This window comes from Bombus huntii, chromosome 1, assembly GCF_024542735.1.
Source record: "Bombus huntii isolate Logan2020A chromosome 1, iyBomHunt1.1, whole genome shotgun sequence".
Taxonomy (NCBI): domain Eukaryota; kingdom Metazoa; phylum Arthropoda; class Insecta; order Hymenoptera; family Apidae; genus Bombus; species Bombus huntii.
The window spans coordinates 21,385,314-21,409,176 of record NC_066238.1 but is presented as its reverse complement, the minus strand read 5'-3'; the positions used below and the strand labels follow the sequence as shown (position 1 = coordinate 21,409,176).

The 23,863-nt window shown below is 29.2% G+C and overlaps 6 protein-coding genes across 11 annotated transcripts; 4 read left to right on the top strand and 2 right to left on the bottom strand.

Moving 5' to 3' along the window:
- The first annotated feature begins 292 nt into the window (after positions 1-292).
- Positions 293-3,219, top strand: LOC126865450 (uncharacterized). Its single transcript, XM_050617943.1, has 9 exons — positions 293-441; positions 890-1,076; positions 1,273-1,408; positions 1,510-1,727; positions 1,790-1,850; positions 1,941-2,069; positions 2,147-2,482; positions 2,554-2,636; positions 2,747-3,219. Exons 1-9 carry the CDS (start codon positions 405-407, stop codon positions 2,871-2,873), a joined length of 1,314 nt encoding a protein of 437 aa, XP_050473900.1. The 5' UTR covers positions 293-404; the 3' UTR covers positions 2,874-3,219.
- A 214-nt stretch (positions 3,220-3,433) lies between these two features.
- On the top strand, positions 3,434-12,043 carry LOC126865380 ((E3-independent) E2 ubiquitin-conjugating enzyme UBE2O). 4 transcript variants are annotated; one of them, XR_007689522.1, is made up of 9 exons: positions 3,434-4,105; positions 4,369-4,542; positions 4,620-4,778; positions 4,835-5,491; positions 5,582-5,792; positions 5,875-6,058; positions 6,149-8,130; positions 8,208-11,170; positions 11,743-12,043. XR_007689522.1 is itself a non-coding variant. In XM_050617823.1 (9 exons), exons 1-9 carry the CDS (start codon positions 3,884-3,886, stop codon positions 8,570-8,572), a joined length of 3,882 nt encoding a protein of 1,293 aa, XP_050473780.1. In that variant the 5' UTR covers positions 3,434-3,883; the 3' UTR covers positions 8,573-11,710. The 4 variants fall into 4 exon arrangements, 3 of the variants coding, with proteins under 3 accessions (XP_050473780.1, XP_050473757.1, XP_050473766.1); XM_050617823.1 differs by lacking the exon at positions 11,743-12,043 and having other exon boundaries at positions 6,149-6,939; positions 7,012-8,130; positions 8,208-11,710; XM_050617800.1 differs by lacking the exon at positions 11,743-12,043 and having other exon boundaries at positions 8,208-8,579; positions 10,773-11,710.
- A 295-nt stretch (positions 12,044-12,338) lies between these two features.
- Positions 12,339-13,343, top strand: LOC126865737 (uncharacterized). The gene is made up of 3 exons (XM_050618594.1): positions 12,339-12,477; positions 13,006-13,089; positions 13,162-13,343. Exons 1-3 carry the CDS (start codon positions 12,435-12,437, stop codon positions 13,329-13,331), a joined length of 297 nt encoding a protein of 98 aa, XP_050474551.1. The 5' UTR covers positions 12,339-12,434; the 3' UTR covers positions 13,332-13,343.
- Positions 13,344-13,385: 42 nt separating this feature from the next.
- Positions 13,386-19,917, bottom strand: LOC126865460 (splicing factor U2AF 50 kDa subunit). Of its 3 annotated transcripts, none has more exons than XM_050617969.1 (8): positions 19,750-19,917; positions 18,784-19,013; positions 18,435-18,695; positions 18,198-18,348; positions 18,049-18,104; positions 14,794-15,075; positions 14,025-14,189; positions 13,386-13,947 (listed from the first exon to the last, which is right to left on the bottom strand). In XM_050617969.1, the coding sequence occupies exons 1-8, from the start codon at positions 19,769-19,771 to the stop codon at positions 13,816-13,818; spliced, it is 1,299 nt and encodes a 432-aa protein (XP_050473926.1). In that variant the 5' UTR covers positions 19,772-19,917; the 3' UTR covers positions 13,386-13,815. The 3 variants fall into 3 exon arrangements, with proteins under 3 accessions (XP_050473926.1, XP_050473936.1, XP_050473945.1); XM_050617979.1 differs by having other exon boundaries at positions 18,210-18,348; XM_050617988.1 differs by lacking the exon at positions 19,750-19,917 and adding an exon at positions 19,446-19,690.
- A 641-nt stretch (positions 19,918-20,558) lies between these two features.
- LOC126870767 (ankyrin repeat domain-containing protein 40-like) lies at positions 20,559-22,000 on the top strand. Its single transcript, XM_050628806.1, has 3 exons — positions 20,559-20,833; positions 21,009-21,307; positions 21,417-22,000. The coding sequence occupies exons 1-3, from the start codon at positions 20,661-20,663 to the stop codon at positions 21,773-21,775; spliced, it is 831 nt and encodes a 276-aa protein (XP_050484763.1). The 5' UTR covers positions 20,559-20,660; the 3' UTR covers positions 21,776-22,000.
- On the bottom strand, positions 21,944-23,847 carry LOC126870743 (ribosomal L1 domain-containing protein 1-like). Its single transcript, XM_050628770.1, has 3 exons — positions 23,237-23,847; positions 22,382-22,947; positions 21,944-22,189 (listed from the first exon to the last, which is right to left on the bottom strand). Exons 1-3 carry the CDS (start codon positions 23,698-23,700, stop codon positions 22,014-22,016), a joined length of 1,206 nt encoding a protein of 401 aa, XP_050484727.1. The 5' UTR covers positions 23,701-23,847; the 3' UTR covers positions 21,944-22,013.
- Between the last annotated feature and the right edge of the window lie 16 nt (positions 23,848-23,863).

Sequence of the window (23,863 nt, the reverse complement as noted above, 5' to 3'; positions counted from 1 at the left end):
ATTTAATTTTACGTAACTCACAACACAGTAAAAATACGAACTGATACGAATATAAGTACAATACGCTTCAAACGGGTAAAATTGGTATTAAGCACACGTATACGTTATCAATACATCAACTTTGATTATGTGTGCAGTTACATGCTTGGAAATGTACGCTTTATCGTATCGTTAATAACAATGCAAGTATTCTGCGTGTATATGCATACAACATGCGCACCACAAATGTAACAGAATTCGTAAAAGTGACATTTGATGTATTAAGAGCATCATCTCATGCTATTAAAAGAATAATACATGACTAAAATGATATCTCTTTTAATTGTTAATAATTTCTAGTTGATATCTAATTTATGTAATGAACTAATTGCCGATATTTGACAATAATCTGTATTGATAATGCCATGACGGTCTCAAATCCCCTTATTAAAGAATTGAAAGGTAATTAAACAATGTAACGCTTTTATAGGTTAGGAAATTAATAATTCATTAAAAAAATTATTATACAATGATTTCTTTATAAACTTTATATTTATCTGAATTTTAAACCTTTATTGTTAGAATTACAAAATTCTTGAATTAATTTCCAAAGATATATTTCCATATTATTTTCTATTTTGTTAAATAAAGATATAAATGCAATGTAAATAAAAGATATTTAAAATGTAATCAAATATTAGTATAAAATAGTATAATAAAATAATTTATTTTTGCAACATTGGTTTGTTATCTATTATTTAATTCATTAATATTAAAAATTTTTAGATCATAATCATACTTTCATCCTTATTCTTTTTTATTATATTATAAATCTTGTCAATATATCATTAAACATGATGAAATGATGTCACATGATAAGTATACTATTAAATAAAAAAAACAATTTCAGGCTGGACAAGAAAATTAACTGAAAGTAACATTGAGATTGATGAAGAAAATAAAGACCTGCCCTTCTTTTTTAAATGTTTAGAAAGATGTTTCCAGAAAGGTATATTGATGCGTTTAAATCCCATAGGATTTCCAAAATTACCCGATGCTTGGTATTGGATGGAAGAAATTGCAGAAAAACATTTTAGGTTTGCAAAAAGATTTGTAATAAATAAAATTTATTATAGGTTATTTAATTCTTTTCTCACTACTGTAGTATTTTAAGAAAATAAGAACATTTGTATTTATAAATTTTAATTAAATCTCTATTATAATATTTCAATATTTAAAACTTAATGTTAATAACTAAAAACTTAAAATTAAAAATTAATAACATTATTTTAGTTCCTCTTGTACCTATTCTTTGGTAGTCGAACAAGTCACACAAAATCCAAAAGTGTATACACCTACTGGGCATCTCAGGCTTTTAATTAAAACATGTTTAATGCGAAAGTGCCTTCATATGCCAGTTGAAATGCTAGTGTGTATAAATGATATTTAATATCTTAAATAAAATGTATATTTTTGATTCTATATAATTATCATTATGTTTTTATAATTTATGTATGTAAAACTTCATAGGTCAGAACACCATTAATGGCTACTGATTATTATGATAAAAACAGTATTCTGGGAGATAATATTCTTGGAGAAATATTTTTATCAGTATTACTGCAAAGCAGTAAATTAAATTTCAAATTAAATTTACGGAATTGTAGTTTTTTGGATGAATCCTGGCAATTACCAGAATGTTTAGCATTGGAATTAGTACCATGTAAAAGTTTAGGTATTTCTGTATGGTAAGAAAGTTACATTAGTAAAAACAAATGTTCATTGTGAATAATATTTTGTATTATTACAGTTTTACCAAAGGGAGAGCTTTAATAGTTAATTTAGATAAAAACTCTGTAGCTGCAGAAGATGTAATAAACAGAATAATTTTTTAAAATTTCTATATACATACATAATAAAATTTAAGACTCTAACTGTCCTTTACCTTTTACTTTTATTAGGATAAAGTTGAAATTGGAGATATATTAGATGAAATAAATGGAAATGCTATAACATCTAATACCAAAGGACAATTACGTAAATTTATGAGAAAAACTATAGGTCAACCAGTATATTTATATGTAATTAAGGTAAGGTATATTCAAATAATATAACACTTAAGCATATAATATATACCCTACATATTCCTTACATCATACATTTTCAGCACCGCAATAAATCAACCTGTGAATTATATGCACCAATTGTTCATCTTATAAGAAGCTCGGGTATTGAGGGATTAAAACAGATCTTAAAAAGATTTAATTCTGAAATACAAGATGAGAATGAGAAAACTGAAATGATTAAGCCACAAAGTAAATCACTAAATGCTGGATTTTCTGTTAAATACTGTGGTTCAATATATATTGGTACAAAAGGCGATGTTAAACAAATTGAAAGAGCAATTTTGCAAGTACTAAAGTCAGAAGAAGTGAAGTCAGTACCTGTGAAATTTGAATGTTTAGAACTGGGAATTAGGGTGACTCAGGATTCGAATGATGCAGTATGTAAATATAATTTTCATTATATGTAAGATTATGATATCATGAGAATACATTCTAATTCAATGTTTAGATAATATGTAAACAGAGTTACATGGAAATTTCATCTTGTGGTCGTACTGGAAACATTCCTAATTATTTTGCATTTATTGCAGGGTAAGATGAACTGTAATAACTGTCATATATTTTTGTTTTAATGTAAAAAATAATAATAATTAATATTAAACCATTTTATGGAATTTATAAGCTTTTAATTTATTTTACAGAGACACTAATTGCAATTTAGCAACCAAATTTGATGCATATGTCTTTTATCATCAAAATGAAAGCGAAGTGCAAACTATATTACAAAGTTTGGGTCAAGGATTCCAACGCACTCATTTCGCAGTTTAATGATTTTAAACGAGAGAGATTTATACAGAATTATTCTTTGACATTCAAATCGGACTTTATGTAATAATATGTTCCTAAAATGTTTCTATTCACATATCTAGTCAATTCCAAATGAATTATGCTCTCTATTTATTTTATTCCTTGAGAAATATTCCTTTCTAATAAAAATTGTTCCAATCATGTTGAAACTAAATAGTTTCTTGAAAAAGTAAATAAAATTGATTGTTTCATTTTTTGAAATAAAGTAAAAATATTTATGTATAATTGAATAAATATAATATAATTATATTTATTTAATTAAATAAGGTATTACTCTTTATTGTTTATTAAATATTTGCAAACTATAGACATAGATATATTTATTTGACAATCAATCCTGTATACATACAGAAAATTGAATAAATTCATTAAAATTTACGCATATATTAATTTGATACATATAAATAATATTAATATATATTGAATTTTATATTTCTCAATATATTAAAAAAGTAACTCCATTAAAGAATCCTTATTTTTTCACAAAAGCAAAGCATTAATTCCTTGTTACTTCATATGATTATGAGCTATACATCTGTCAAATCGTACATGAAACCGCTCCCAAATAAGATAAATTTATCAACTAAACTTTACATACATATGTGCATGTATCATATATACACATTTCATACGCAAACTATACGTAAGTGCTTTATAAATACGTATAAATGTATACTTGATAAGGTACATATTAGATAAAAATATATTTTGACATATGGTTTGAAATGACGATTGAGAAAAGATTGAGAACAATTCTCGATTTGGGAAAAGTCGATAACATCTCGATCGGTGAGAACAATCAAAACTAGTCAAAAGGCACCTAAAATCGGTAGTTTTTAAGTCGGGGTTGGGGTCGGGTTCGGGGTCGGAGCCAAGTTCCTTGCTTGCGACGTGCGCCGTAACCGTTGCGCCGTGTAACTTTCTGTCAGCCGTCGTCGGCAGAGAGCGAGTATTCAGTGATTAGAGGAAAGATGGCTACGAACTTTGGCGTAGAGTGTCAGTACTTTTACGAGGATGTCGTCTATCGTGTGGATAAGAAAGGTAACGTTGTGTTCGGAATTGTTATGGAAAATGACGACCAAGATTTGTCCGAAGAAAGTTCTGACAGCGAAGAGAGCCAAAAGAGGAAAAAGGGCGAGATTCGCGTGGTCTGGCATCCCTCCGGTATCGAGGAGTTGGTCAGCTCGAAGAAGGTATTTAACAATTAACACAATACGCAAATACATCGCTTAAAAATAGTAGACTATATATAAATTGGTTATTAATATTTCATTACATTATTACCTTTTTCTTATTGTATTTGTTTCTAATTCTATGAAAAGCGACACCTGTCATACCAACGAATCTGCAATTAAATGTTACATTCAAATTTGAATCCATATCTGATATAATAACTGTAACCGTTTATTGTTGCAAGAATATCAGGGTTTCTAAAAATGAATTTTTTTATTTATAGGTACATTTAGCAGATAGAACACTTATGCCAGGAGATGTTGTACGTCGGATGATCAAAGGAAAGGATACACAGAGAGGATACTGTAGGGATATTGAGCTTACTGCCTGTGTTCAAGTGATTGGTACTAAACAAGTGCTTACCAATATTAGGAGCGAAGATTTAGTTCCTTTGGAAGTATGTAATCATACATTTATAGCTGTTATTTTTATCAAAGTAACTCATACATCATGATTAATAGTTTATGTTTATAGGAATTTGCAACGGATATAGCTGTTTGTATGGATTCATGGGTTGGTGGCATAAAAATGGCAAATTTTAAATTGTGGCTTACTACACCCGATGGATCTCGTTGTGTCATAAATGAAACAGATTCTCGTGTTTTAGGACAATTAGAGGAGAGACGTGATAATGTAAGAATTAAATCCAGAATAATTATTTGATTAAAATTACAATGAAAATTTTTTAGGATAATGATTTTCCTCATTCTTCTGAATTTTATCCTGGTCAAAGTTTGTGGGGACCAGTTCACTGCCTAGAAGATGCACAATGGATTACATGTACAAAAGAAATGAAAGCAAAGAGAAAATCTAAACCACAGAAACTAACAAAGGTAATTGTAGAAAAGGTAGAAACAGATTGGGTAGGAGTGCATTGGCAGTGTAGAGCATATTCAAAGGATGGTGCTTGGTCAGATCAAGCTCAACCAAAATTCGTAGTTGAAGGAGAAAATTTGAAGAAACTAAAATTATTGAATGTTTTTGAACCATCTACTGTGCAAGTGGGAGATCGAAACTTTTATGTAATTAAAAGTGATGAAAATGTCATTACACGAGAACAATGGAGAAAACAACAAAGAGACATTTTTCAAGTTCCTAAACATAGTCCAAAGAAAACACGTCCAAATATCAGTGTGACAAAGCCAGTTGAAGATAGAAAAAAGGAGAAGGATAAAGATAAACTTAATGAACAGCAAACATTAGAAGAGAATGCTCATAATAATATTAACAATTTACAAAATATTACAAGCAATAATACTCTAATGCCTCCAGTACAAAACCAGAATACTGAAAGTTCAGATGATTGGGATACAGAAGATACTGGATCGCAAAGTGACAGTGCTTCAGTAAGATTTTTTATTAATTTTTTCAATTAATATCTAGTCAATGATAAACGTAAGATAATGAATGAAGATAATAAATTTTAATATTTCCAGGTATCTAGTGGATGTTCTAGCATGTCATCCATGGGTAAAAAGAAAAAAAGCCCAGCTTTAATGACAAAGGTTCTGAAAAAGAAAAAGTTATGCAAGGCAAAGAAGAAGATTCCACCAGTTCCATTGATTCCAGGGACTAAAATTGTTGTGGAAACATTATCTACAAGTACAAAAGCTAATGTTGTATGGCAAGATGGTTCAGTAGAATTTGGTAAATTTTATAAATAGCTGTTTTGATGATGTGTTACTTTTCAGTAATATAAAATTTGTATAACTTCTATTTCTGCTTTTAGGTATTCCATCAACACAACTTTATCCGATTCATCACTTAGATGATAAAGAATTCTTCCCTGGTGATTTTGTAGTTGATCAAAAGGAAGAGTCTAGAATGTATGGTGTAGTTCAAAGTGTTGACCATCAGGGTAGAACAGCTAAAATAAAATGGTTTAAAACATACACTTCTAGTCAAAGTCCGCAGTAAGTATATTTACTACTGATACATTTTTCATTGTAACTAATGGAATTTATTGGAAAAATATAATATTAAACTTGATAAATATTTGTTAGGCCAACTTTACTAGAAGAACGTGAAGTCAGTGTATATGATTTAAAAGATCATCCAGACTTTCAGTACAGACCAGGTACATTAGTAATTCGAATAGCTAATTTTGAAGGAGAAGATGCTGGATGTACTGCTGGTCAAGTGCTAGATAATTATCCGGAAGGACGAGTTAAAGTGTGGTGGGTTGATGGACATGTAAGTATGTGTTGGCCTCAAGATTTGTATAAAGTAGGTGAATATGATAGTGACGAAGGAGAACTTTGGGACGATGTATCGTCTGACGCGTCATGGGAAACGGAATTGGAAGACTGGTATATCGCCGATACCGATGGTACAGAACAAACAGAATTAGAAAATATAAAACCAAAGCTAGCCGCACACATCGAAAAAGCTCGCATTGCAATGTCTAGACTGGAAGAGATTTTCACTCAAAATCCCTCACTTCAGACAACCGAAGTTATGAGAAAATTATTAGAAGTTTATAAAGATTGTCGATACATGGATAAACTTATGGGTACCTCTTTCTTCCATGAATGTCATTTTCAAGGACTTCTGGAGAGAGTCCGTGAACGTGGTCGTGCAAATGTAGCGCAACGTATGGCGGATCAAGTAACAAGATTATTTACGCATAAATCTGATGGATCAGAAGAAAATATAGAAAAGAACAATATAGAAAATTCCAATAATATACAATCAGGAAGTAATCCTTGTGAAAAGATCATTACCACTGTAACGGATATGACAGAATCCATTGATCATAAAAACGACGAACCCAGCAATAAACAGAACGTAAAAGGTGAAGAATCAATTAATCGTTTATTTATTAATGTTAATCCTAATCCTGAAGATTCTGGATTGTATTCTGCAGAAAATTCAAAGAAAGAGTCGGGTTCGAGTGACTCAAGTGGCGAATTTCTACTTAGCGAGGATGTGAACAATGTACCTGATCGTTCAATAGAGAAATCAGAAATGAATAAAACTTCCAAAACTCAGATGCACATAACAAGTTCTCACGTGGCTAGTTCTCAAGTTTGCGTTAAATTGTGCACTTTAATAAAAGCTCAACTTGTACTAGCGCATGCAGAAGTTTCTAGACGATTCGGGTTATCAAAGATGTCATTATCCGATGCCGAAAAAGGATCGTCTCCTTTGAAGAAGCAGAAGAAAGAAGAAGAAAAACGTATAGAATTGTTACAAGAACCATCAGAATATTCCATAGAAATTCCACCACCAATATATACAGAAGGGGAAGGATTTTCTATAGAAGAAACAGCACCAGATAGTCATAAATTTAAATTAACAATGTTTCAGCCTACAGATCCTACAAACTTTTTCAGAACTGTTTCCAAGGAATTAAAACTTTTAAAAAGTTCACTTCCACCCGGTATATGGGTAAAGGGATTTGAAGATAGAATAGATTTATATTCTGTAATGTTTCGTGGACCTGAGAAAACACCATACGAAGATGGTCTTTTTCTTTTTGATTTTCAATTATCTGCCGATTATCCTGCTGCTCCACCACTTTGTCATTATATTTCTTACTGTAATGATAGGTTAAATCCCAATCTGTATGAGGATGGTAAAGTTTGTGTAAGCTTACTTGGAACATGGTCTGGCCGTGGAACAGAAGTGTGGACAAGTTCCTCGACTCTCTTGCAAGTTATAGTCTCGATTCAAGGCCTTATTCTCGTACCAGAACCATATTTTAATGAAGCTGGATTCGATAAACAAAAAGGCTCTCAACAAGGAAAAGAAAATTCAAGAATGTACAATGAAATGGTTGTACTAAAATTGGTTCAAGCACAGACTAAGTTATTACAACATCCACCACCTGTATTTAAAGATATTATTATTGAACATTTCAAGAGGCATGCAAACAAATTATTGCAACGTTTAGAGTTGTGGATGGAAATTTCTGAACAACATAATAATCAACACCCATTATCTCCAGTAACACCTACTACTTTTAAACAAATATCTGACGTTGGTATGTTGTAATTTTTCTTTCTTTTTAATCTATGAAAACTTGCAGTCGATAATTTTAATAATTACTCTTTTATCCAGATAACAAAATTTTACCAGAATTTCCATTAATACCAGCGTCTAGAGGTTTCTGCATAACACTCCGTAAAACTTTAGCTATATTTAAAGAAGTGCTGATTAAAGAGGGTATTATAGAAAGGAACAGCGACGTACGTACTTGGGAAAATATCAAGGAGCAAACAAAGAGCGAGGGTCACGAAACAAGCAAAACTGCTGACAGTAATACAATGGAACACGACAGTAAAAAAGAGATCAGTGAAGGAAGTTCCAAATTAAATCCAAACGGTAGCCTATCAAAGGACCGTGTATCATCTTCGTCCACGAATATTTCCTCTACATCACTAAGCGAAACGAAGAAAATTACGTTGGATCATACCATCAGCTAGCCACAAGGTAAACCTAAATTTAAACCAAAATATTTAGTTCGTAAAAGATACACGATTATTCGGTAATACATTCAATTAATTTATTATGTATATATATAATATATATATATATTATTATATATAATAATATATATATTAATATATATATTAAAGATATGTTCAATGATGTTCGCGGTATTTATTTATTAATATGAACACCACTTCTAACAAGCGATAACTTTTAACAGAAACGCCGCTGTCATTGCTCCGCAGCTAGAGATATTTGTTACTGTAGAGTAACCACATAGTAACGTAATAAATACGATCATATAGGCATGTATGAACAAATAAGATCTTGTTCTTGTATACAATTTCGTAAATTTCTGAGATATATTACACAATTTAATTTATGATGTTATATAGAATATATAATAATAAAAATACATATATGTATATTATATATAATACATAATATTATAATATTTACGAATATAAAATTAATATTTGGTCACGGGATACTATATATGCATTTAGTTCTATAATTCTGCAATGAAAATAGAAGGCGTTTCTCAAAAACGCAGTTTGACTGAATTATTGAAACAAAGAAACAAGGAAGGAGAAAATAATGTCAAATATTGAATAAGCGAAAAAGTATTGTCACTGCATAAAGAATGAGAAAAATTAAAATGAAGAAATAAAGTAACCAATAAAAGGTAGCAATACGTTAAGCCAACGTGAAAACACTTCTCAATAGAGTTTAAGAAACACGATAATAATAGTTATTAATTCTACATGCATTTCACTGAATACAATCGAGTAATAACGCCACCAACCTTATGAAAGAGAAATTCATTATCCTTCAAATATCTTAAAAATCATTATGCCATTCAATAATACAATATTTCAAATGAAATTACATGATTTTGATTGCAAATAGGTTGTAGTTTAGGCACAAAAAGATTCGTATTTAGATCAGAAACCTATGACAATTAATGTCCAATGTTATAGATACTTCTAACGTAGTATGTAAATTATAAACAAATTATTATTATACATTCTATTATCTACAGTCAAGGAATTTTCTTTATCGATAATTTGTTTCGTATATTTATAGGAAAAAATTGTTTTTGTGAATCCTCCGTTTTTGTTTTGGTATATATAATATTTATTCGATAATAAAGTACTTGATGTTGTCACGAACATTTGCGGAGAACATTAGTACTTATTAAACAACGTAAGCGTTTTGCAGTATTACTTACATTTATTTTTTCTTTTTGTTTAATTTTACACTTCTTTGGTGTAATAATAGAATATATTTGTTTGCGACGAGGGATTCATGTTTCTGTAAATTTAAAAATGAATGCATATAACTAGGAGTATGAAACTTAATACACGTGAAACGGGAGTATGCATTCTGAGATATATTGCATGCAACGAAGTAATCGAAGAACGATTAACATATTAAGAACAACGTTCAGCTTTGTGTTTTTTACTTGATATTATGTTATATAATCTTGTTTTATTTATATATTATTATATTTTATTTATTTTTCGTACTCCAATTTTAAAATATATGTACAACCTAAAATAATTATTTATGTAACTGCCCCGTTATTTTATTAAAGGAACAGAATTCCAATGAAAACTTTCTTTTTACAAGGATGTCTTATTTGCTATTATATTTATACACTTCTTATATTTATACACACCACTACACAAGTTTAATTTATTTATATATTGCATTTTTTGTTTATTTATATGCTTATATTTATATGTTAATAAACGACGTAAAAATTTATGTTACTAGGTGGTGTTTAATCCTATTAACTGATTACTCGTAAATATAAATGCAAATTAAAATTGTATTGATCATTCGAATAATTATTTCTTTGTGATATTTTTACGGTACCGGATATGTACAGTATGTGCGCGACTTGAAACATTAATGCACAAATTCATGTTCCACTCTCGCGCCGAAATGTAGTCAGCTTTAAAAAAAAACAATCAACAATTTAATGTATACGCATCATATGCATTTTATCTGCATGTTCTTTCCATTATATCGATTTGTTCTTTTCGTTGAATATCTATCAAATATATATATAATAGCACAGAATTTGCGTGTTAATGAAAGATATACGATCACGTAGTACTGTACATGTCGAAGTGTATCTTTTCTGCTGTAAATCAGTAGATTTGATATTCTTCGACCATATTGCAGTGTTGTCAAGCAATCGCCACAAAGTGCGGCGACTTTGGAATTCTTGCGCCAACAGGGTGCATACAAAATGGGTACAGACAGAGACAGGAAAGTAAAAAAAAGAAAACATGTGTTTGCGCGAACGTTTCCTCGAAATCATGTGGTGCTGAATACATAAACAAAAAAATGAAAGGAAAAAATCACAATTATACCAGGGAAACTGCAATCTCTAGGAAAAAAGGAAAGGGAGAGAAAATGTATTAAGTAAAAATGATAACTAAACTAAACGAAGAAAATAACGAGAGGGGAAGAAACAATGCGAGTACTGTCTTTTAAGGCAGAGAAGAGCTTGTATTGTGAAACGTGATGTTTTGGAAAGCCTTGTATATGTGCCAGCTATTTCTATTTACATTATGATGGTAATTATATCCGTAAGTTGCATAGAGCTTTATTTTCGCCGTAAAATTACTTTAATATTGTATGAAAAGAACAGATGGAATATATTTAATTATTCGAGTCAACATATAAACTGTCGATACCAACATTTTAAATGCTGCTTCAGTAACTGTTTCTCATGATCCTTTGAAACATTATACATACATATAAAGCATACTAAGCTATTGATTTATTTTACAAATTTAGTTCGTAAGTATATGTAACTATTTTGAAAGTTAATTAAGATATATTTATATATTTAATTTAAATAGAAATATTTCAAAGGATTAGTGAACAACTACATAGAATATTATTATAAACCTTCTAATATAAGGCATTAATCTTAACTATCTATTTCGTGTATTAGAGAAAGTATCTCATTTGATATTTAGTTGAAGATCTTTTCTTGTTGGTATCGACTAATTTAATATATTACGACGATTATTATGTAATGATCTATTACTTGTAATTTGGTTTCCTTGATTTCTATTTAATAAAAAGTTAGTATGTGCGATTAAAAAATATTAACTGACTATAAATCTTTTCTGTTTCATAGATCCTACCCATACTCACCTGAATCTTCGACCTGCACTCCCGATAATCTGCTTCATATCCGAACCGTCAAATTCCAACTACATTCTGGATTTCCACATTTCTTTAGGCGATTATTCAATGTCAAGCACGCAAAAAATTCAATTTTTAAATATTTAAATCGCCTTAAATCATAGTGTACAATTCGGATGAAGTATTTTATATAAACTTGTACATATATTATTATATGCTTGTATAAATTTATTTTAACTAAATCAAATCGTTTGTCATATTTACTTGAATAATTATTTATTATTAAATTATAAGTATAATTTATTTTACTTTTGCCTGCAGTTACAAAAACGAATTAAACAAATTTTAATACGTGTAAAAGATATTAAATATTTACTAATACAAATAATTGACAGAATTAATAAACAGATAATTAAGGAATTTAAAATACCAATTAACAAAGATAATTTGTTTAGTGCTCTCATAAGCGCTCATACAAAAAATTCTTTTTATCTCTTGTAAAAATGCGATAAGATGGGTTTCCATTTGTTATCAAATATCTTATCAAAACGTTGATTCACACGTTCGTATCCACATCCTCATCTCTGACACGATTCGAGCGTTATTCACCTGCTTATTTTACCTGCAAGTGTTAATTTTGATTCTAATCTATCTATAACGTGGTTAGTTTTGGTAAAAACAACAATGTGTTCTAAAAAGTTATTATGCTATGTTGCTATTGGCCTATGTAAGTATATAAATTAAATTAATTATATTTCAAATACAATACTTTTGAAATAATTGTTACATACTATTAAACGTATCTATTGTGCACTGATGAAAAAGCAAAGAATCGACTTGCATAAAATATAAAATATTTAATTATAATTCTGGAAATCTTAATTAAAATTTGTAAATTATATTAATCCTAAAATTATATCTTAATAAAATAGTATTAGTAGCAATTATACCACATGTATACGTATATCGATACGTATTTATGTCCTCGTTCCAGAATTTTTTAAATATTTTTTAAATAAATTTTTTAAATATATATGAACATGAAACACAAAATTGAAATAAATAAAATATATACATTGAATATATGTAATACATTATTAAAAACATACATTTATAAATGTAAAAAATTGTAAAATATATTAGTGTGGTCAATAAGAATATGAATAAATATATGTAATGACAATACAAACTATATTGGAATATTATTTCTCATTCTTTTTACTTTTACATTCTTATTTATTAATTTTGTATATAGTAATCATGGGAATCTTTATGGATGGAGTTGAAGCAAGACGTAAAATTTTGAAAGGTCGAAAAACAATTACTAGACGTTATTATTGTAAGTAAAAAATATAAAAACAAAATGTAGGGAAGATGATGTACATAATAATTAAATATATCAATTTTTTAGGGGGAACTGCAATACCAGCATGGTCTATAGTACTTCTAATAGGAATTAGCATGCTACTTGCCGGCGGTGGACTCTACGTCCTATTACAAAAATTTGTGGTTGATAATGCTGATACTGGAGAAAGCCATGCATCATACCAACCTGCATTGCAAACTGAAGCTGCACCTTAGATATCAAATGTTATATATATGTAATGTAGATAAAAAATGTTTTTATACAAAAAATTGTATGCAGTATGACAATTTATTATTTATTTTTATATAATTCTGCATTTAACAATGGATTATTTCAATCTCACTACTGATTGATGTAAACAATGATGTCGCTATTTGTACAGTGGTATCCTTTTATAGCATCTCTTTTCTTACTAGTAATTTCATAAATTATGGATTATTTATATCTGGTTATGTTATCGAAAGATACGTAAATTACAACAATTACCATTTAATGCACAGTATGATCAAAAAAACAATTACATTTTGTTTTGTACATTCCGATAAAAGAGAGTCATTAATTTTTAGATTCTTTAGATTATTCATTCAATACATATATACAATATATATTATATATGTACTTAATGAATATATGTGTATATATATATATTATACACTGTAGTAAATTATGAATTGGTATGAAAGAAAGAAAATCTAGGTCTTAAAATTCTCTGCGGTGATACTTATCAGGATCAAAATATGATGTTACAACAACGCGATTATTGAATTTTCGTCCTGTAAGAGTCTGCTGTGCTTTCTGACAATCAATCACACTATTAAATTCGACAAATACCTACAACATTAAGAAACTTATTAATATATTTTTATAAATTAAAATAAATTAATATTTTATTATATTAAAAAACATACTTTCCCACATCCAGGTACATCAACACCTTCTATAGGTCTAGGTATTTCCACAGATCGGACTACACCATATTTATTACACTCTTCCTTGATGTCTTCTAAGATATCTTCATATTCTTCTTCTTCCATTAATTCTTCAGGTGTTACCATATTTAGCAAGCAAAGAACCTACATATATGTCATAATACATTTTGTTAAATGCAATACGCGTGTGTTTTATAATGTATTATTAAGAAATTATGATTTAATGAATATAATGAAAAAAGTAAATAATAGATATTGGAAAAGCAGTATGCTATACATGAGGAACTATATAATGAGAAACTGGTGGAATGCTGTAGAGATTATAAGGTGCTGAAAGGAAAAAGGACGAGGTACAGTGCTTAAGAAACAGAGTATCAAAATAATCAAAGAAATAGAGGAACAATATTAAAGAAGAACAGTGCAATAAAAAAAGAAAACTAAAAATACAAAGGGATAGAAGGGGATGTAAACATAGAGTTAGAAAACTAAAGACAGTAGTATAGTACAGGTTAAAATAGAGTATAATTTAGTATAATAATTTGGAATGGATGATAACAGAGCCAAAAAGAAGCGAGAGAAGTGTGAGTAGTAAAAGCATATGATATTTTAAATAACTTATTATCTTAAAACTAAATTCATTGCTTGGGAAGAAGCCGAAATATATATATATTTATTTATTTATTATATTTTGTTTATATATATATATTAATATTATACATATAAATTTATTATAATAAAATTATCTTACCTCAGTAGCTGGCCCACTTGTGCCCACCATTGATAACCCAGGCACCTGAATTTGAACTGGAGCTTGTGCACCAATCATAGGGTTCTTGGCGCCTACGCTAGCTCGTTGAACAATCAGTTTCTTGTCTCCCAGCTGCATTCCATTTAATCCAGCAATTGCCTGATCAGTCATTGACACGTCAACGTACTCGCAGAATGCATAACCCTTGGATAGACCTGTAGCTGAATCCTTTACTAAATTGAATGCTCTCAGTTGTCCAAAACTCATCAGTAACTCCTTCACCTGTATTGTAAAAATAACATTATTTATTTAGTCATGTAATATTAATATTATTTAAATTCATATAGACTATGCAACTTTTAATTTTATTACAGTTCTCAACATAATTAATAAACACAGATATTTCAGATTATCATAATGACTCAACAGATACAGCAATTTAACACATTTACTGCATATCGAAAATCTAGGACTTTACTAGGTGCTGCTCCTGATTCAACGAATTTTAAATATATCACAAAAATCCGATCAGCAAAAGCTGCAATAGACTAATTACTTATGAAAATGTATGAGTATAACTACAATCAGTACTGTTGTGTTTCCTGTCACCATTTCGCATTTGTACTTTTAGAAAAATAAAAGACTGTAATATAAATAAAAATATAATATACATAAGTAATATGAATACATATAACATAGGATGAAATATTGTAAATAATAGGAGAACAAAATAAAATTATGTAACCTGATTATAGGTCAACAATGGGCAGAATTCTACAATTACCGTGATCCAGCCTAATACAACTGAAATTTTACAGCAAACTGATAAGATCTGATAGAGTAGACTACTACCTAACATGTAACTTGTGCACATATATGAAACTTCAAATACAACTAGACGATACACAGACAAACGTGCTAAATATCATTACATACTTCATTTTAATCTCTTAAAATTAAAATATAAAATTGATTTATAACTAAATTAGAAAATCATTAATAACATAAAATTAATTTTGGATTAAGGAAATAAGTCACAATATCATAACTTAAAACTAATATAAAAGTTGCATAATCAAAAAATAATAAATTTAGTATAATTTCATATGTATTATATCTCGCCTACTCGAATTCCATATAACATCTTCACTTAATGTCTTTTTTACATATAAAAGTTTTACTCCAGTCTGGAACAGATCTTTGTCAATGTTTTAATCAGAATACTCTTGCTCTTCAAACGTGGATTTCCCTCACATTTATTTTTGAATTCTCTCTTCAAAAAAACATGTACCTTAAAGTTACTTACATCTTCCCATTCCCAAGAAGTAACTGAAAACTCTGAAGCAAAGATAACAGCATGTTGCATTTAATGAAAACTTATTTATCTTCACCTCTAGGAGTCAAAACTCCCAGGTAGTTGTGATCTATGTAACTTCATAATAAGTGTTTGTTAACACTCTAATTCATATCATCAAGATATAAATTGTAATCTCACATATGATTGCTTAAGCCATCCAAGAAATTATATGCTATTAACTAAGGTATTCCAACGAAGACTATATCATTATAAAACCATCAGGTTCGTATATTCTTATTATTTAGAAGAATAAATTACTATTTTAAATAATTATAGAGATAATAAGAAGAAAAATTCCCAAAAGTCTATAAGGAATATCACGTATCAATTAGCATTACCTACTATATTATTAATTCTTTGGCGAGTAAGCAACACGCTATTATCAATAAAAAAACTATCCAATTAGAAAACGCACCATTTGTTTAGAAGAACCGAGATCTTCTGAAAGGGGCTGCAAAAGTCGCATAAGCCCAATACGAAGGCATGAAAATGATATAAGTACTTGCCTCGAGGGACTGGGCTAGCCTCTCTCCAGGCAGTGTGGTATTTTGTCATGTTCAGTAGTAGTAGTAGTGGTAGAAGTAGTGGTAGAAGTAGTGGTAGTGGTAAGCAAATGCTTTTGATCGGCGCAACCCTAAGCTAAGAAATGGGGAGAAAGGGCACTGGTATCAGTCCACAGTTACTATATAATAACCAAACGGTTATATTTCTTTGATTGTATTATTCCATCAATGTATCACTTTAATAACACAGTATTAACTTTTTCCGACGTTTAAAGTTCACATGTACCGACTTTTATTTTTCTTACTTTCTCTTTGCACTTTGTCTTTGTATTAATGCACATTACTGATACTCGAACACATAAATTCGTTCGCGTAACCTGTAAACGTATCAAAGCACAAGGACGAAGAGCTGTAAAGCCTGTAAAAGCCTGTAAAGAAAACAGCTGCAAGAGAAAAGATACTCCTGAAAAGAATAGGTGCCAAAAGACTTGGAGCTGTTACCAGATGCACATAAGATTATGTGTTGACCCTGTAATCCCATCAAGACAAAAAACAAAAAATCTGATATACTAGGTAAAATTGATTGGTTTGTCTGTTGTAGTCCTAAAAAATCTTTTTGTATGTAATACCACTGCATGAAAACAGGCTCATTCTGTAAGAGTTTCAGATGTAAAAATACGAAGAACCTTTACTTTTGAAGAGTTCATCACCTAACAATTCTGCATGACTGCTTTAAGTATAACTATTTCTCTTCTCCCCTCCTACCCCTCCCTTTTTCAGTCATTTATTGAAAAATTTCGTATCCCCTTGGCTGGGTCCACGATGTTCCTAGAAAGACTGTAAAAGAAATGCGACTGCTGCGACTGCATGCCACCTGAATGCTGCAACGCCTCTAACCAATTTCCTATCCACTATCTAATCATGGTGCTTCGAGAAGAAATACGAGAGATGAAATTCTACATTGCCCTTAGAGTTCACTGAACACACAACTGGAATTAGAATCCAAGTCACCTAGCTAAATATAACCTAATCAACGCTGGAATCCAATGGATACACATACATACCTCTATGGCATTTCAGTAGATGACACATCTTCGTAAGTTTGATCTCCGCTAAATAGCTAAATACCTATGTAATAATTTAATCCTTTGGTATAACTCACAATGCTGAGAACTAGCATATATTTAAGGTAATCCTACAGCATTGTTATACAGCAGTGCAGTTGTTTTAATCTCTGATGCCATTTAGATATATTTAATATATTTATTAAAGCTTTTACGAAAAATACTAAATAAATATGAAATAGATTTTAATATACACATAGACATCAGTGAATAAGAACTGCTTCCAAAGGTGTGCAATTAACAAAACTATGTTGTAGACTTGTTTGCATACCTGTTCCTCATTCAAGTAATTGGGTAAACCACCAATGAAGATCTTGTGAGGAGAATCTAAAAATCAAAATATTACATTGTACTTTACATAATATTAAAAGCAAATTTTTAAACATACATAAAAATATAAAGAGTATGTATAAAACATACCGGGAACCGTACCTGGCACGTTCATACTTGGATTATCAGTCATTCCTGGCATTGGTTGATAATCATGTGGTCTTCTTATTTTCAAACTCTGTCCTTTGAAGTTGATACCATCAAATGCCATAGCTTGTGTTGTTTCATCTATCGAACGGAACTAAAAACAATTTTGTGAATATTTTGTCATGAAACTATAAAAACTATAAATTGCAAAACCTTATTTTCAAATAAACTTTGTTGTACCTCTAAGAAAGCAAAGTTTTTATCTAAATTGATCTGACATGCTAATACTGGATTTCCAGCAGCTTGAGCAAGACCAGATAGATGCATTTGTTGATTAAAGAACTCCATCATTTCTTCTTCAGTTACACCAAATGGAATGTTTCCTACATACAGTCTCCTTGCTTGGCGAGTTATTGTACTACCAACAACTGGCACAGCTGCTTGTGGTGTATCTGCCACAATGTTTGCCGGTATTTGTCCTGCAGCTTGCATAGCTTTATACTGTTATAATTCAAATTAAAATTAAATAAATCTCCAGAAAAAAACTAATTTATTTTGATAACTAATTTAATAAAATTCAATACATTACCTGCAAAGGAGTAATATGTTCAAATCCAGGTGGTGGTACATCCCAATAAAGAGATGGCTTCCTCCTTCTAGAACTGCGACTTTTTTTAGGAGAGCTACTCCTTTTCCTATCTCTTCTATCTTTAGAACGTGAACGAGATCGTTTTCTACGATCTCTACTACGAGATCTATGTCTTCTATCACGATCTCTATCCCTATCCCTATCTTTCTCACGGTCCTGACGGTCTCGATCTATCAATACATAAATATATAAATATACATATAAATACACATGATTTCACATTGTTATTAATAATAAAAAAGCTATTCGTATGATGCTTAATGAATAACGTATGAATTTCTCCTAATGGCCTAATATATTTTTTAAAATTATTATATTTACAATTTTATAATTTTGATATATGTTAAACTTCCATACAATTTCATACATATATCAATAACTATCAACTACTATCTGTATATTTAACTTGTAATATACATATATGTATATGTTATATGTACTTAGTCATTACCTACATTTGAATGATTAAAATTACAATTCTAAAATGCATAATTAATAATTCATAATATATAAAAAATATATAATAGAAATCTTGAAAAGAGTTGATGAAATAATATATAATTATTATTGTGACGTAATACTACATATAATGAAAAATGTACCCATAAGAATGATCTTCGTAGATGCTTATTTTCAGGTTACCGATAAACTCACAAGATTTTGCAAAAAATATTTGAACACTATTTTATTCACACTGAAATTAAGTAAACGTTGAATAGTTTGAGATCTTTTAAGAAAGAAATATTGAAAAAAATGCCTCAAGATATGTTGACTCTTCTTGGGAGTATTTCTCCGGCCATTACGATCACTCACTCGACTTATTTACCTGACTGTAACGCGGGAACAATGACGAAAAAGCACAGTATACTTGACAAAGGTTTCTAAAGAGACCTTTGGGATATTTACCTCCATTATAATCTTCGCCCATTTTTCAGTTACCTAAAACGTAATTTTATTTTGAAGAAGTAATAATATAAATAACAACGAAGCTAACGAGTGTCAATTGCTCTTAAAACAAATTTTTATTCTAAAATGGCGATAGGCTAAGTAGATGTTCGCTAGGAATAATTATTTTGATACAATATCTGGTTCCAGATGGCGTAAGATTCAACCGGAATTGATTTCTCTGGTATATTATTCTGATAAATATTTAAATATAAATGTATTAAATTTTAATCAGCATAGATTGTAAATTTATAATCTGAAATTTCCCAATATTTAAACAACAACAGTTAATTGAAATAAATTTTTATTATACATAGTGGTACAAATATTATATTATACAATACTATTTTATTCGGTAAAAGATTAAAAATATTGAATTAATACTTAATTTGAGATATCATCTATCATAATAAAATCAAATAAATAATTGGATATATTTTAAAAGTTTAACAATTTAATAAAAAATTACAAAAAATTGTAACATTTTTAATGATATATATTAAATTGTTAAGCAAAAATGTATCTAAATAGTTTCAGACTAAAAAATTATTCCTATCAAGCTTTTTACAAAAAATTTTCATATTAATTATATTCAGATAAAACTGATATGACTAATTATTTATGAGTTTATATCTTTTTTTTAAATAAATCTGTTTGTTACGAATGAAAAATCTCAAATATACTCCAGTATTTTTTAATTTAAAAATTTTAAAATTTGTAATGTTCAATTTATCTGATGTTCCTGTAAGATTCTTCTAAGCTACCACTCGTGGCGCTTAGATAGCGACTGAGTTTGAATCTCTCAAACACTTGTATTAAGTAACGCCATTCTTTGTATTTGTACATTTCAAAATGTCCTAAATAAACTCGAAATGGAAAAAAATGTGAAATCCGTAGACTTATTTAGAAGTTATGATAACATGGAAAATAAGAGAATATTAGAAGAGCGATTGAGGAAAGCAGCCTGTGTTGGTGATACAGACGTTGTTCAAGAATTACTTAATTTAGGTGTCGATGTTAATGCACGACACTCTGTTAATGGATGGTATTTCTTTTTTAATTTATTATATGCAATTCTTATATTTTTTTCTAATAACTAATAGCAAAAATGTATAAGAGTAAAACCATACAATATCTTTCCTTGTGTACATGTAATGAAACTGAATGGCCTTGTGTCAAAAATATCAAAATAATGACATAATTAGTATTTTTCCTTTAAGGACTCCTTTACATTGGGCATGTAAAAAGGGGTACTTAGATGTAGCTGCCTTGCTTTTAAAAAATGGTGCAGATAAGAATATAAGATCTGAAATTGGAGAAACTCCAGCATTTTTGTGCATCAATCCACAAATTTTACAACTTCTAGATATGCCTCTAGTTATGCCAACTGATTCTCAAAGAGTCCTAAATGAATCAACAGTACATAATGTTATGCCTAAATATGTAAAAAGTGATTATGTACATGGAGCTACAGATTCAGGAATTCCTAGAGTAAGAAACAATGGTTTATACCAAGATGGTGAGAAATTTGTAATAATTTTATTTTTTGTAATTTTAATGTTTGTACATATATGAATATTAATAGCTCAAGATAATGAAACAGAACATTAAATCTAAACATTTTTTAGAATTAGTATTAAAGATTCGTATTGCTGATGCCCCTGACCCAGATTTTATAGAAATTGAGTTACCACAAAGTGATTTGACATATCAAGCATTGATTTGGATATGTTGCCAAGAATTAAATGTTGAACCCAACCAAATTGTAAAATTAAGAAAACTGCCCAATACTAGGTTGAGAAAAGATGAAGATATTCAACGACTTCAAAACTTCCAAGAAATAGAAGTTGTTACAAATACTGTAAACACATATAAGTACATGCAAAATACCAATGGTATTTCAACAATGGGACATTCAGGAGTAGTAGCAAGTCCAGCAAATGGGTACCAGAGTATTTCTAAGAAAGATCAGACTATTTTATATTAATTATTGGTATCATATATCGTTTTTCTTCTTTTCGTATGTAATTAAATGAAGAAAACTAACATTTAAGTAAAATAATATATATATGTAATTAGGTATGTCAAATTTAAAGTGCAATAATTAAACATTTTTAATATAACAAAGTACTTAAGGTAATAATAAGTAGAAGGATAATTTTTTAACCTTGTTTACTAGATTTAATAAAGTAATAAAAAATAATTACACTTTTTTATTTGTTTTGTTAATTTCTCTTTGTAGAAAGAAACTTTCTTTTCTTTTTAACAGTAATAATGTCTCCTTCAGGAGTAACAGTTACACTAACAATACCAGGTGCAGTACTAAGCTCTCCTGATACATTACGATATGCTTTTGGTCTCTTAGGCTGCACTATTGGCACTCTAACCAAGCATTTATTTTCTAAAAACAAATAAGAAACACATTAAACATACATATAATAATTATTAATCATAGTCATATTGTAAGTCTATTACAAGAAGGTTCTTTGGCACAGCATATTGATTTACATACACATTAAGTTTATATAAAATATAATTTTTATAAGAATTTTCCTATAAAAATGAGAATTAAATGTAATTAATCAAAACTTACTCAATGTTGTATATATAGGGAGGCCAAGACTAGAAGATGTTTTAATACGAATAGAACGAATATTAGCCCAACCCCCTGGGTAGTTTTTAGATAAATAACTGCATGTTGCTAATATATTTTCTATAATTTCTTCTTTTTTCATAGAGGTGTGTCCAATTTGAATTATATGAGTATCACCATAAGAATGTATTTGCATGACAGTTTTCCTCAAAGCATAATCTATTTCGTGTTTTAAATCTTTGCTATGCATTCGGATGGATGTTGGCAATTTCCTTTTCTTATAAAATTCTCTTCCCAATAAATGAGATAAATGACCAGCTATTTTTCCATCTACAAGAAAATGATCATAGCTACCAACAAGCTTCCTTTTTAATTCATACTGATCATATTCAGTTTTTACTTGATTCATTGGTATTATAGCCTTTATTCTTGTACAATTGTGTTTACGTAATAAGTCTTCATAATATTCTATCGTTGGTTCATAATCCTTTCTTCTACCTCTTTGAAGATCACCAACAAAAAGTCCAATTTCGTCATTTGATGACACTATTGAATATGGTAATAATCTACAAAATAAATTGAGCGATAAATAGTGTTTTAATAAAATTAATCATACTGATTATTAAAAATAAAAATGAACATCATTTGTGACTTTATAATCACGGTTTCTCATAAGGACCTATTGGAGATTATAAAAAAAATATATATATATATTTATAAAAAAAAATATATATATATAATCATTTGTGACTATATATTATACATATGCATTAAATCACATAATATTAATATATAAAAATGATTTTTTATTTATTTGAAAAGATACGTATAATTAATGTATAACCGTAAACTTACATTCTGATACATCTTCTTGGAGTTTTAGGTACTCTAATACATGTTATTTGCATAAATATTGACTGGCTTTCGTCATCAAACAATGCATTGTTATTCTTCAGTTGTTCTTCAGTCAAATGGTTGATCACGCTAATGCATTGTGATATATGTTCTTTTGACAAATCACTCAAATGTAAGCAATCTGTATTTTCTTTGTCACTAATACTATCTTCTCTTTTTCGCTTCCGCGATTCTGTAATCTCAGAAATTGCTTTTGTATATGAACTAATTTTTGTCTTATTTTGCACATTATTTTTTTCAGAAGATTTTAATGTACGTTTCAATGTTCTATCACTGATCATTTTTGGATCTTTCTCATTTCGTGATTTCTTATTCTTTATGTGGCTGTTAACTTTCGTGTTCTGTGCACTTCCAACTTTTGGTAATTCTATACGTTTTTTAATAATTTTACGAGTAGTTACCATCTTGTACACATGGAAATTACTTATGTCCACTTTTCCGAATCTAAGAGCGGAAACGGAAACGGTTCTGTAGATAACTTTCTTGTGCTATAGCGCATAGTGCCAACCATAGATCATATGCAAGTAAAGAAGGTTCATTCATTTCTAACATTTTATTCGCAGCAAT